At 55.9% G+C, this 13586-nt stretch overlaps 2 protein-coding genes and 1 pseudogene across 3 annotated transcripts in view; all 3 read left to right on the top strand.

The window, feature by feature from the left end:
* On the top strand, positions 1-437 carry LOC121013579 (protein transport protein Sec61 subunit gamma-like; annotated as a pseudogene).
* A 2181-nt stretch (positions 438-2618) lies between these two features.
* CDK20 (cyclin dependent kinase 20) lies at positions 2619-9479 on the top strand. 2 transcript variants are annotated; one of them, XM_040449559.1, is made up of 8 exons: positions 2619-2956; positions 3381-3494; positions 5618-5806; positions 6018-6139; positions 6324-6386; positions 7053-7176; positions 7488-7643; positions 8075-8729. In XM_040449559.1, exons 1-8 carry the CDS (start codon positions 2882-2884, stop codon positions 8078-8080), a joined length of 849 nt encoding a protein of 282 aa, XP_040305493.1. In that variant the 5' UTR covers positions 2619-2881; the 3' UTR covers positions 8081-8729. The 2 variants fall into 2 exon arrangements, with proteins under 2 accessions (XP_040305493.1, XP_040305492.1); XM_040449558.1 differs by lacking the exon at positions 8075-8729 and adding an exon at positions 8740-9479 and having other exon boundaries at positions 2621-2956.
* A 1615-nt stretch (positions 9480-11094) lies between these two features.
* Positions 11095-13586, top strand: part of LOC121013761 (F-box/WD repeat-containing protein 12-like) — a 45501-nt gene continuing 43009 nt past the window's right edge. Inside the window, 1 exon segment of the mRNA XM_040449557.1 lies at positions 11095-11333. Coding sequence (XP_040305491.1) covers positions 11127-11333 — 207 coding nt within the window. The 5' untranslated portion in view covers positions 11095-11126.

The following is a 13586-nucleotide window of genomic DNA, read 5'->3' on the forward strand; positions in this document are numbered from 1 at the left end:
AGAACCTGAAAGCAACATAGGTTTCCTTCAGTAGGTGATTGGATAAGTAAACCTTGGTCTATCCCGACGATGGGATATTACTGACGTGCTAAAAAGAGATGAGCTCGTCCACTTTTGTGTACATGTCCTTGGCAACTGAGGTGTTGGCAGGCAGGCACCATGGATCAGGTAATGGAGTGCATAAAGCCAAGTCGCCAGTTTGTGAAGGGCTCAATTTGACTGGTTAAAAGATGCACTACACCCGACAGCAAAGAATTCCAGAAGATTGTCATGGCAACAGCAATAAGATATGCTATAATAGGATTCATTGGCTTTTTTTTGTGAAATCGATGCATATTCCTATCAATAACATCATTGTTGGTGGCTGAATATCTTTTAAGAAGAGTTTTTCATCTTGGGGATTGGTAAACAAGTGAGAATTGAAGAAGCTCATGGAGTAAAAATTTGCCTGTATGTTTTGGGTTTTTCTATGATTTTTTTCCTCCAGATGTTTTGTATTTCTAAATTAAAATAATTTTGAAATAACAAAATAAAAATTGAGCTATCAAACCATGAAAAGACATAAAGACATAAAGGAAAATTAAATGCATATTACCGAGCGAAAGAAGCCACTCTGAAAAGGCTACATACTGTGTGATTCCAACTCCGTGACCTTCTGGAAAAGCCTAAACTGTAGAACAGTAAAAAGTTTGGTGCTTGCCAGGGGTGAGGGGAAAGGATAGGAGTAGGATGAACTCAGGGGATTTCTAGGGCAGTGAAACTATATACTATAATATAATGCCATAATGGTGGGTACGTGTCATTATGCATTTGTCTAAATTCATAGAATGTACACCAAGAATGATGTAGACCATGGACTTTGAGCAATAATGAAGTGAAAAACTGCTAATAAGTAAACAAATAAAATTTTTACCTAACCCAAAGTCATTAAGGTATTTTGTTTTCATCTACAAGCTTCATTGCTTACATTTCATATTTAGTTTTGCAGTACACCTGGAATGAATTTGTGTGTATGGTGTGAGGTTTGAGTCAATGTACATTTTTTTCTTCATATGACTTTTCAAATGACTCTGTCCTATTTTTTGAAAACCATCCTTTTCCCATGCCACACTGTATTTATCCTCACCCTTTGTCATAGCTATAAGGTATATTCCATTCTAAGTCACTCCCATTACTTATTTACCATCTGCCACGGCCTCTGCTATCATCAAACAGCATGAACATCTTTGGAGATCAAGGTATTCGTCTGCAATTGTTAAAAGAAAAGTGGAACTGAACTTCTGAGCCAGAAAACATTTTTTGAAAATCAATAAATGATATGGTTCAAAACTGAAAGAATACAAAAAGGCCCAGTGAAAAGTTCACCTCCTACCAATCCTTCCAGTCCCTCCACCAGGTAACCGCAGTCATGAAATCTTGAGTATCTTTGCAGAAACCTTATAATGGACGAACAAGCATTAGTTACATGTTTTTCTTTACATAGCTAGTGGCACACTGTATGTTCTGTTCTGCATCTTGCCTTTTTTAGCTAAACAATGTATGTTAGAAGTCTTCCTATTACTGCACGTAAACAAGCATCGTCATTCATTTTTGAGGCCACATATTCCATTGGAAGGGTATACCGCCACTTAGTCTCCTACTGATGGACATCTGGAACGTTTCCAGTTTTTGCTGTTCCAATAATGCTACAATGAGTAACTTTGCACATGCTGTTTTACATGTGTGCGGTACATCTGTTGGGGGAATTTCTAGAAGTGGACTTGCTGGGTCCAAGGGGATATGCATCTGTCATTTGATCAGCATCACCAAATTACACTCCCACAAGCAAAGGGTAAGAGTTCCTGTTTTCCCATAGCCCTGGCCTTTTATTTATTTATTATTATTATTTAATTTTTTAAATGTTTATTTACCTTTGAGAGAGAGAGAGACAGAGACAAAGAGACAGAGCACGAGTGGGGTAGGGGCAGAAAGACGGAGACACAGAATCCCAAGCAGGCTCCAGGTTCTGAGCTGTCAGCACAGAGCCCAACCGGGGGCCGAACCCACGAACCGCGAGATCATGGCCTGAGCCGAAGTCAGACACCTAACCGACTGAACCACCCAGGGGCCCCTGACTAATGGCCTTTTAGATCTGGGATCTTTAGCCATTTGATAGGTGGAAAATTGTAGATTATTTCGCATTTATTTTATCGTGGTGAAATCGCGCATCTTTTCCGAAGTTTAACCTCGCAACTTGTGTTTTTGTCAAAATCCTTTGTATACACTTCTTTAAAATCGCTCACTGCAATTTCCTCCTGATGTTTCCTCATGAGAAGCCTTAGACTTGGGCTTCCTGGTCAGAGTTCGAACTTTTTAAAAGGTCCCAGCTGACCGTCCAGAAGGGAGGCCCCGTTGATGCTCCTTCCACAACTTGGTCCTGAACCGGGCTCCCTTCCTCACTGACTCCTGAGTAAGCTCGAAGCTGGCATCTCCAGCTACAGATGGGGAACCCTGGCCGGCGGGGGAGGAGTTGGTCCCGCCCAGTCACCAGGAGTCCCCGCCCCCGACGCGTAGCCCCGCCCCCGCCCCGCCTATCACGACCACGCGGCCCCGCCCCCTCTGCGTCCCTGGCGTCGCACGTCACGTGGCGTCCAGAAGCTGCGGGCAGGGGAAGCCGTCCGCCATTGTTTCCCCGCCCCGGCGCTGGGGCCCTCCGCGCACGATGGCTTCCCCCGAATGAAGCGCGCTGCGGCCGGACCGCGGGGAACCGGCGAAGGCGCAGACGACGCCCGGACACCGTCCCCAGCTCCGGTCGGCCGCCCGGTCCGGCTCCCGGAAGCAGCCCGTTGCTAGGCAACCGCGTCGCTCCAGCGGGGAGGGGCGGGGCGTGCGGAGGGTCTGCATGGACCAGTACTGCATCCTGGGCCGCATCGGGGAGGGCGCGCACGGCATCGTCTTCAAGGCCAAGCACGTGGAGGTGAGCGGGGCCGTGGGATCTGCGCCTGCAGCCGTTCCTGGCCGGGGGACGCTCCCCCCCACCCCCCGCCACCGTTTCCCCTGCCCGCGTGTGCACCGCTGCGCCTGCCTCCTCGCCCCGCTTCGTGGTGTGCGCCCACCACTTTGGCCCCCATCAGTGGGGGCCGTCCGGGTTGCAAGCTTCCCACCCACCCGCGAGGCCACAGCAGCTATGCCGCGAGTGCCCGAGGAGCGTGGCCTGAAAGCCTCTTAGCTGTTTGCGCGGCGCTGGGACAGCTGGTCCCGGGCTGTACCTGATTTCCCTCCCTTCCCACCCCACGAGGCCCCTGGGCCTCTGCGTCCCACCCAGGTGGCGCCTTTCCCGTCCCCGTGGCCCCTCTCCCAGCCTGGGATGGGTGGCAGTGTCTGCGTTCTGTCCTGCACAGACTGGGGAGATCGTGGCCCTCAAGAAAGTGGCCCTGCGGCGGCTGGAGGATGGCATCCCCAACCAGGCCTTGCGGGAGATCAAAGCCCTGCAGGAGATCGAGGACAATCAGCACGTGAGTGGGGCTGGGGTTGGAGGGCCTCTCCTTCCCTTGTCCACCTCATCCACCCACCGACTTCACTGCTCACTCATCCCTCTTACCCACTGATTTTCTTCCCTTCCTCATTCTCTTCTTCACTGACTTCTTTCCATAAAGCATTTAGTGATTTTTAATGATAACGATCACTGCCACCCATTGAGCTTCTGTTCTGGTCACAGGCTGGGTTAACTGTTTCAGGTATTTGTCATTCTGAGTTCTCCGCTGCTCAGCCAGGCCCATTTCAGGATCTCCCCTCTGCCAGCTTGTGGGCGCTCGGCTGGTCCCTGGAGGCTTTGGTCAGGGTCTGATCGAGGACGTTCTAACCTTCGGTCCTCTCATGGGCCCTACCCTGTGCTGGGCGTTGGCCCCGAGCGGACTTCTGAGGATTTAAGTGCTGCAGGGGAGATGGACAGAGGCTGCAGGGCCCACGTGGCTTGGTCCGTGGGGCTGGGAGGCGCTGTGGGCACGCGAGGAGGGGCACTTCCCCCCAGCCCCGTTGCTCTTCACGGTGCCATCTCTCATCCCTGGGAGGTGACTGGTGTATCCTGTCGTGCTCTGACTTGCCTGTTATCCTCTGGAGATGTCCATGACATGTTGGCTATGTAACAGAAGCACTTTGTAAACTGCTTGTAAAACACATAAACTATGCGCCCTAGTTTTGTACAAACATGTGTGCCTATATGTGAGTGTGGGATTGTACGTACCCTGTCTGTTGTAAAGTCGGCTAGAATGTGCTGTAAGTTTGATTGTAGGTGATAGGGTTTTTCTTCTGTTGTTTTTTCTTTATAATTCTGTGTGTTTGAGTATATGTGTGTGACCTGGGGAATGATTGGGTGCTATCTTCAAAGTCTGAAAACCAGCAATAAAAGTCCACGGGCTCAGGGCACCTGGGTGGCTCAGTCGGTTGAGTGTCTGACTTCGCTCAGGTTGTGATCTCACGGTTTGTGAGTTCAAGCCCCACGTACGGGCTTGCTGCTCTCAGCTTAGAGCCTACTTCAGACCCTCTGTCTCCATCTCTCTGCTCCTCCCCCTCCCCTCAAAAATAAACAAACATTAAGAAAATTAAACCAAAAAAAGGTCCACGGGCTTGCACACACAGCCCATACATGGGAGGGTGACACGGGCCCTCCACCTGTGAGTCAGCAGCCCTGGAGGTCCCACCTTCAGATGCCCCAGCGTGGAGCCCACACTGCCCTCCTCTCCGACCCGAATGACCACGCCGTTTCCTTGCTGGTGCTCCCCTCCCCACCGTCCAAAAGTGTGGATGAAACCCTTCACTTCCCTGCTGGAAAAGCCCACTGGCTTTTCTTCACGCTGAGAGCGGCAGCCCCTCTTCATCCTACATGACCTCTGAAGCGTCCCCTGTGACGGGTACCATCCGGGCCTCAGCACAGGGCAAACGTCCTTCCCGTAAAGGACCCTACATGCCCGTGTCCCTCCTGCCGCCTCACTGTCCCCTCTGCCCCCAGGGCTTTGTGCTTGGTGCTCCTCTGTCTGTGCTCCTTCCCGCATCCCTGCCTTACCGACTCCCCTCGCCCTATTTACTCTGTCTGTCCTCGTCAGAACCGGGACACCCCAGCCGTTGGCTCGCTCAGTTGTCTGTCTCCCTGTGCTGTGAGCACAGCACAGGCCCTGCCAGGCCTTGCTCCTGCTCCGTGTTGTGCAGCCTGGCCCCGCTGACCCGTGGTCCTTTGGGAAGTGTATGTGACATGTGTCCAGCTCTCCTGGTGCTGGGGTTTCATGGCCCTAGAGGAGCCCAGAGGAGACCTGTGCCCTGTGTGTGTTTGTGTGTGTGTGAGTGAGGGGCAGGGGGTAGGGGGGGACACTGCAGGTGGTTTTCCAGTTCCTGGGCTGGGGGGAAGCCCAGTCACTGCCCTGGGTGACCTTCCCACCTCCTCTTCCCCGAGTGAGTGAGTGGAGTGTTAGACGGGGACCATCTTCTCTCTGGAGAGGGGAACAACTGGGGGTTCCGCATCCCTGGTTCTGAGCTCAGGTCTCACATCACCCACCCGCCTGGTCCTCTGTCTGGGGCGGGGCTGGGGTCCCCCAGCGGGTCTGAGTGATGTGGGTCCCAGGGCTGACCGGATGCCTGCCCGCAGGTGGTGCAGCTGAAGGCCGTGTTCCCGCACGGCGCAGGCTTTGTGCTGGCCTTCGAGTTCATGCTGTCGGATCTGGCCGAGGTGGTGCGCCACGCCCAGAGGCCCCTGGGCCAGGCACAGGTCAAGAGCTACCTGCAGATGCTGCTCAAGGGTGTGGCATTCTGCCACGCCAACAACATCGTGCATCGGGTCAGTGTCAGCACGGGCTGCGGCGGGACCTGCGGGCCAGCCCTTGAAGAGGGGTCCGAGGGGCAAGACCCGTGGTGTGGCCACACCACAGACTCAGTGGCCCTGGAGAGGGTGGGGCCTGGGCTGACCCGGGTGCTTAGCCTGCCACACCCTCCTGCCCCAAGGTCCTCCAGGGGTGTGGAGGAACTGATGCCCCCTTTGGTGTCTTCAGGACCTGAAACCGGCCAACCTGCTCATCAGTGCCTCAGGCCAGCTCAAGATAGCAGACTTTGGCCTGGCCCGGGTCTTCTCCCCAGATGGCAGCCGCCTCTACACACACCAGGTGGCCACCAGGTAGGGAGGGCCAGTTCCCAGGCAGGAGTTGGCAGAGGACAGGCCCCAACCTTCTCACCGGGCTGAGATGCTTCTGGACCTTCTGTTCAGACATCGCTTGTGGGGCTGATGTGGGGCGGGGGTGACCTTTCTGGGCAGCCTCCGTCAGACGAGCGAGCTGGCTGTGCCCACCCCCTCCTCCCAGGTGGTATCGAGCCCCGGAGCTCCTGTATGGTGCCCGCCAGTATGACCAGGGCGTCGACCTGTGGTGAGACTTCTGTGGGCTGGGCACGGGGGAATGTGGGGTTGCTAAGCCATTTGGGGGCGTCTTCGTGCTGTGAGCTCTAGGTTGCCTTGGGGGTGTTTTCCCTCGTTGGGGAGTCTCTGAGGAGTTTGGGGTCAGTTTTCACTTGGGTGGGGGTCAGGTGTGATGGGAGCGGGAAGCATCTGGGCTGGAGTCAGGGAGGTGGTTGAGGCTCAAGGCATGGATCCTCTAATCTGGGAGGCAGGGGTTGGTTATATGCCTGGGTGTGAAGGCTCTGAGCTTTATTTGGGTAGGATGGTTTGTCCATGCCTAGGCACTTGAGATTTAGGGGCTGTTTTGGAGGTCTGTCCCAGAAAGTGAGGAGTGAGAGACGGTGGCTGCGTGTCCCAGAAACTGAGGCTCTGAGAAGTCTCAGAACCACCGAGGGGGTTGCTATGTTTTCTAGGGTTGAGGCCAGTGAGCTGTTGGAGAGGGGGACCTGGTCTGTGTTCTAGGCTTGTGGGTTTTGTTTACGAGTCTGTAGCCTCAGGTACGAAGCCGCTGTGCTATTCTGTGGTTCCTTGGCCCTAGTATGGGGTGTGGGCGCAGTGTGGCGAGATCTGTGTCATAGTGTGAGGCGATCGAACTGGTGTGGGGAGATCTCTGAGCTGTCTGGGTCTGTGTCTGCAGGGCTGTGGGCTGCATCCTGGGGGAATTGTTGAACGGATCCCCTCTCTTCCCTGGGGAGAATGACATCGAGCAGCTTTGCTGTGTGCTTCGAATCCTGGGCACCCCCAGTCCTCAAGTCTGGCCGGTTTGCCGGGGTTCCCAGCGGGGAACGGGTGGGGGCAGGTGTCTTCCCTTCCCCCCAACAGCTAGGACCACCCTCTGTGCCTTTTCTCTTGTGGCTCCACACCTCCCTGGCCCCCTCCCCTCCCCCCAGACCACTGGCCTCTCTTGGCGGCTCCTCCCATCCTGCCCTGCTGGATGCAGGAGGCCGGGTCCTGTCCCTCCCCTCCTGCCGGCACACTGGCACTTTGTACACATGCCTGAGACGTGGGGTGGGGGGGGATGACTGGTGAGCAGGTGGGCCACGGCCGCACAGACTGATGACCACGGTCGTAGGAGATCACGGACCTGCCCGACTACAACAAGATCTCCTTCAAGGAGCAGGCGCCTGTGCCCCTGGAGGAGGTGCTGCCCGACGCGTCTCCCCAGGCCCTGGACCTGCTGGGGCTGTTCCTCCTCTACCCTCCGCGCCAGCGCATCTCAGCCTCCCAGGTAGGGTGACCCCGTTTCCCTGACCCTCCTCACTAGGGGCCCTGTGATAGGCTGGCACCAGAACCCGGGGGGCCACGGGCAGGCGGGGACCCCAGTAGAAGGCATGGCCACCTTGCCGGAGAGCGCGCCTGGGTTGTGGGTGACCGGCTGCCTCATCCCTCCAGTGGATATTTACTCTGCATCTGCACACGCCTGGCATCTTCCTGGGCCCTGGGGGTGGGCAGGTGGGACTGACTTGGGGGGGGGGGTGCCAGTTTAAGCTTGGGGAGGTGTTTTTCAGGGAGAAATGTTGAGCAGAGGTCTGGCGAGGGGGACCTGGAAAGGGGTTGTGTGGCTGGGAAGGAGAGGCAGGACCATGGGCTGACATGGGAGCCTCTCTCGGGTGTACCCGTGCCCACAGCCTCACCGTCCCCGTGCCCTGCCCACCCCAGTACTAGCAGGCCCCTGGTGAGCCGTCTCAGCGGACCAAGGCTGCTGGACCAAGACCACCTGCCCGCCTCCCTGTCTACGCCACTGCCTCTCAGATCCTGCTTGTGTCTCTTCGGGGCACCCTCCCCTGGCAGGCCAGCTCAGACCCCAGCAGGGCTCTCCTGTGGCTCCCTCTCCGAGCAATCACATGCTGGGGGACATCACCTCTGTGACCCTCCTGGCCACTCTCCCCCCGCCCCCGGGCCCCAGGCCTGCTGTGTGTCCTCAGGCCTTAACTGTGCGCCTCTGGGATCTCTGCTCCAGCACCCCTCCCTGGAGCTCGCCCGCACTGCTCTGCAGGCCCGCAGCCTCTCTGGTCCCCTCAACCTCCGCAGTCGCTCTGACAGCACTAGTCATCTGACGCTCCCTGTCCCTTTCTCCTCTGTCTTGTCTGTCACCCATACCCCTGACTTGGGGAAGACTCACGGGGAGGCTCTGTGTTCTGCCCCCTGCTGGCTCCCGAGAACCTGTAACGGTGTTCAGGTGCTGAGCACGTGGAGATGCTGTGGAGCAGGTGTGGGAACGAGCCTTGGCAGGGCAGTGCTCCATCCTCCCTCAGAGGCAGGTGAGCTGAGGTTGGGACGGGGAGGTGACTCATTGCCTTCTGTCCCTTGATTGCCGCCCGCAGGCCCTCCTGCATCAGTACTTCTTCACGGCTCCCCTGCCTGCCCACCCCTCGGAGCTGCCGATTCCCCAGCGCCCAGGGGGACCCACCCCCAAGGCCCACCCGGGCCCCCCCCACGTCCATGACTTCCACGTGGACCGGCCTCTCGAAGAGTCACTGTTGAACCCGGAGCTGATTCGGCCCTTCATCCCGGAGGGCTGACGCTGGGCCCGCCCTGCCGTCCTGTCCCCCAGAGCCCCCTGGGCTTCTTGTTTCTCTGCTGAGCCTGACCCGACCTCCTGTGGCCTCCACACAGCCTCACTAGGTCCACCCCTCACCTGGTCTGCTCCCAGGCTGGGGATGAGGACATCCGGCTCCAGCAGAGGGGACCTACAGCCGGTGCCATTGGCCTCCCATGTGCGTGCTGCCAACTGACCCATCAGAGGGACACCATGAGCTCCGTGGCTGTGGCTGCCATGGTGCTGGTTGCAGGCCCTGCCTTCCCGGTCAGGGATGGCCCTGGTGGAGCCATCTAGGGGAGCAGAGAGTGTAAGGTGTCCTCACGTGGGAACATGAGTGGGAGGGCAGCTTTGTTTGATTTTGTTTTCAGAGGCATCGAAAGCTAGTTCACTTTGGAGATTTATTGTAAAAAGCCCAGGTAGTTCTGCCTGGTGTCAGCCCCCCTCCATTCCTACCGAGGGAAGTGGCCAAGGTGGCAGGCATCGTTTCCTGGCCCTTGTTTCTCTGTGGTCACCAGGAATGCGGCTCCATTCACGGCTCCTCCAGTCCTGGGGGCTTCATGCAGTGGGGCTCCCATTTGGAGGTGCAGTGGCAGAATTCAAGCCCCAGGATGGCTCAGGTTGGGGACCGATCGGGGTCAAGCCACTTACCAGCATCTCTACCCTGAGGACAAGGGTGAGCCAGGACCAGACGTGCCACCTCCTTACTCAGGTACAGAGCAAGTGAGGAGATAGGCATTCTTGGAAGTCATTTGTTAATTCAGTAAATCCGAATACTTAAGCCCAGTTGGCTCTTGTTTGCTTGCTTAATAAATTTTGATCAGCTGATTCTATAATCTACACAGAAATGGAAGGGTTAAGAGAAGGCAGAAGAGAAAAACCAGGGAAGGACTCACTGTTAGACCTAAGACTTTTCATAGGGCCTGTTGAGACAGTGCAGTCCTGGTTCAGGAAGAGTTAAAAATGGACCAGAGAGGGGCGCCTGGGTGGCGCAGTCTTCAGGTGGCGTCCGACTTCAGCCAGGTCACGATCTCGCGGTCCGTGAGTTCGAGCCCGGCGTCGGGCTCTGGGCTGATGGCTCGGAGCCTGGAGCCTGTTTCTGTTTCTGTGTCTCCCTCTCTCTCTGCCCCTCCCCCGTTCATGCTCTGTCTCTCTCTGTCCCAAAAAAATAAATAAACGTTAAAAAAAAAAAAAATGGACCAGAGAAACAAACATATCCTTAGCAATCTCTTACTCTTAAAATGTGCATTTTGTTCTTCATGTGGCTAAACCCGTGTCAGCCCTGAGCACAGGTGACACTGCCAGGCATTGCCTCCAAGCTTCTGGGGAAATACAGAACAATAGACACAGCATTGCTTTCAGGGAGAGGTCTGATGTTTTAGGGATCTGTCCTCTGCCTGTTTGTCCAGCCACATCTTCTGTCGATGCCAAGCTCCAGTGTAGCTAATTTCTGGAAGCTCTCAGCTCCGTTTAAATTTGAGCCTGTACCCACGTCTGGATCACTGACCCTCCACAACTCCATCCACAGGATACTCTAAACTTGCCCTTGAACCTGACCTCACCTTGAATGTCAAGGTCAGAGTGAGGCTGAGGGTCACTGTGAAAGCAAAGGTGAGGCCAGGGTGAAGATCCCAGTGATGGTCACAGTGAGTGTCAGGGTCAGGTGAGGGTAGGGATTCAGGATAGCGTGGATGGCAAGGTTGAGGGTTGTGAGCAGGGCGAGGTTGGAGGAGGGTCAGGGTCAAGGGTGAGTGTCAGGACCAGGGGCTGGCCCGAATCTGGTAAATGAGTGGCCCATGTCAAAGGCCAGGTTGAGAGCGGCAAGGGTCCGAAATGGAGGACAGGTCAAAGGTGAAGTCAAAGGCCAGAGCAAGGGCTTGGGAGGGGCTGGGTTCAAGACCACCACAATGTCCAACGTGAGGGTCAGTGCAGGGGTGAAGGTCAGAGTGAGAGCCAAGGGGTGGTCAGAGGCAAGTGGAAGGTCAGGGAGGAGCGGGGCCGACTGGCTCCAGCTTAAGGCAGAGGATTGACCCAACAGAACGGAAGCATTGAGCACTGGGTGGGTGTAGTCTGCGGGGCGGAAGTGGGGTGGGATGGGCGGGGTTTGGCCGTCCGGAGCGGAAGGAAGCATCTTGGCCTGCTCCTCGGCCTGCGGGCCAGAAGCACGGCGTGATGGGCGGGGTTTGGCCCTCGGGGCGGAAGCGTGGCGAGATGGGCGGGGTTTGGCCGGAAGGCCAGAAGCGCGTGGAAGGCGTGGCCGGAGGGCGGAGGCTGGGCGGTGCGGGCGAGATGGAGCCGAAACTTGGGTTCCATGAGCTCCTGCACGTTTTCTCCTTCCTGGAGGCCCGAGACCTGCTCTGCGCCGCCCAGGTGGACAAGGTAGCGCGCCCTGTCCGGGAGGCAGGGCTGGCTTTATGGTTCCTGCGTGTCCAAGGCTGGCCCTTTTCTGGGCCTCAGTTTCCCCGTTTGGGGGGCGGCGTCCGGCGGCCAATTCCGTGGTGGGCCGAGCGCGCTGAGGCCGGGGTGGTGACCTGGAGGCTTGTGTGGGTGCTGCGAGCCGCCGCCCCGGGGACTTCCAGAGCCCTGTTCGCTGGTCTGCTGCGGCCCCCCTGCCATCAGCTTTCACTGCCTGGATGGGCTTGGGGGGCCTGTTTCCTTGCCCCTCCCACCTCTTCTGGAACATTCTATAATTTCCCTCTGGGTCTTGTCTGGGAAGCCAAGAGTTTCCTGTAAGTGGTGAGTCCCCTGGGGTCAGGGCGCCCGCACACCTGGGTCCTGGCTGTCATCCGCCCCGTGTGCACCTGCGCCGGCTCCTCCTAGGGCTGCGCACAGCTTAACTGCTGGTATAGTGTATGCAGTTCATGTCCGCTTTCCCCCCGCTGGATTCGTGCCTGACAGCCAGCATCCTGTCTCTGGCACCCAGCGTGCCCTTTGTAAATACTTGTCGAGTCAGGGAATTTCATAAAGGAACCTAAAATACATTTGTTAACCTTAGATACAAAACTGCCAGTTATCTTACCGGCAAAAATGGGTTTGTTTGGGAACAACGGAGAATTGCAATTCAAGACCAGCGGGGCCTGGCAAAACCATAGGCGAGTCCAGAGAAGAAAGCTGAAGAGGCTCTTTTACCGAGGAAGGCGAGGCTGGAAGGGCTGTTGCGAACTAAAAGTCCATTGCAGTCAACTGGGGACTGGAAGTGCGGTGGCTTCTCCCTGGCTGGGCTGTTGGGAGGTGGGGTGGGGAGAAATCTTACTCCCTCTGAGGCAGTGAAGGAGTAGCTAAACTAGCATTGGTTTGCAAGGTGCCGGGTCTGCAACTGACCAGGGCTGTGGCCTGAGAGCCCCCCGCTGGCCTCCAGAGGATTTTCTTTTTCTTTTTTCGTTTTTAAGGTTTATGTATATTTTGAGAGAGAGCGTGAGGGGGAAGGGGCAGACAGAGACGGAGAGAAAGGATCTGAAGCGGGCTCTGTGCTGACAGTAGAGGGCCCGGTGTGGGGTTGAACTCCCAAACCATGAGATCATGACCTGAGCCCAAGGCAGACATTTAACTGCCTGAGCCACCGAGGCGGCCCTCCTGAAGATTTTCCTTATTAATTGTCACACATTATCATATCGTTTTACAGAAAGATCAATAAACAGATTCGTGTTTGAATTCCATAACTATATTTAAAATGTGTCAGGTAAAATACCGGGTTTTCATCCCCCTTTTTTTTTTTACCAATAAAGAGACGGTCCCACCCAGCTAGTCCCATACAGGGCTGGGACTGGATCCCTGCAGCAGGCTAGGGATGGCGCAGAGGCAGAGTTAGGAAGGAGGGCCACTTGTACCCTTGGGCAGCACAAGCTTCTCTGGGACATGGTTTCCCTGCTGGGTAAGATGAAGTCAGTTATTGTTGCCTCACTGTGTTGTCGTGAAGGCCAGCATCTAACAGAGGGGTCCTCTGGGTGGGTAGTATTTATTTTTCAGATTATATTGCACATCATACTCTGTGTTTGGGAAATAAGGTCTCAATTAGGCTTTGAACTGGGAACTCCATAAAAGGAAAATGCGTAAATCTTCTTGACTGTCTCGGCTTGATTTCTGCAAATTATAAACTTTACATTCCTGCCAAGAAGACCGAGGCACTTTGATCCGGCAGGTGAGCAAGGGCTGTGTGAGCGGGGCCCGGGCTGCGAGGATGCTGTTTGCTTCTGCCAGGGACTGGCCAGCCAGGTTCTGGGATGGGGCCTTCAGTGCGTCTGGACCACACGCAACTCTCCAGAGTGGTTCCCTTGGAAGCTGTGTGGGCTCCGGGATTCAGGCTGGCCTGGCTGGAGAGGCCAGGGCTTCCCAGGACGCAGCTGTGGGTCTGGGTGAGGGCAGGCATGACACTCTGGTTCCCTCAGATCAGGACTGACTGATCCCGAGCCTCTTTCTTTTTTTTTTTAAAGTTTATTTATTTTTGAGACAGAGAGAGACAGAGCATGAACGGGGGAGGGTCAGAGAGAGGGAGACACAGAATCTGAAACAGTCCCGAGCCTCTTTCAAATACTTCTGCAGGGGGCGGTTTATGGGAGCAGGGCTGACTGTCTCCCAAGATGGCTGTTCTACCATCTTGGCGTCTCTGGGACACCCTCCAGGCCAGAGCCTTTA

Source organism: Herpailurus yagouaroundi, unplaced genomic scaffold (genome assembly GCF_014898765.1).
Source record: "Herpailurus yagouaroundi ecotype Mexico unplaced genomic scaffold, PumYag 199, whole genome shotgun sequence".
Classification (NCBI taxonomy): Eukaryota; Metazoa; Chordata; class Mammalia; order Carnivora; family Felidae; genus Herpailurus; species Herpailurus yagouaroundi.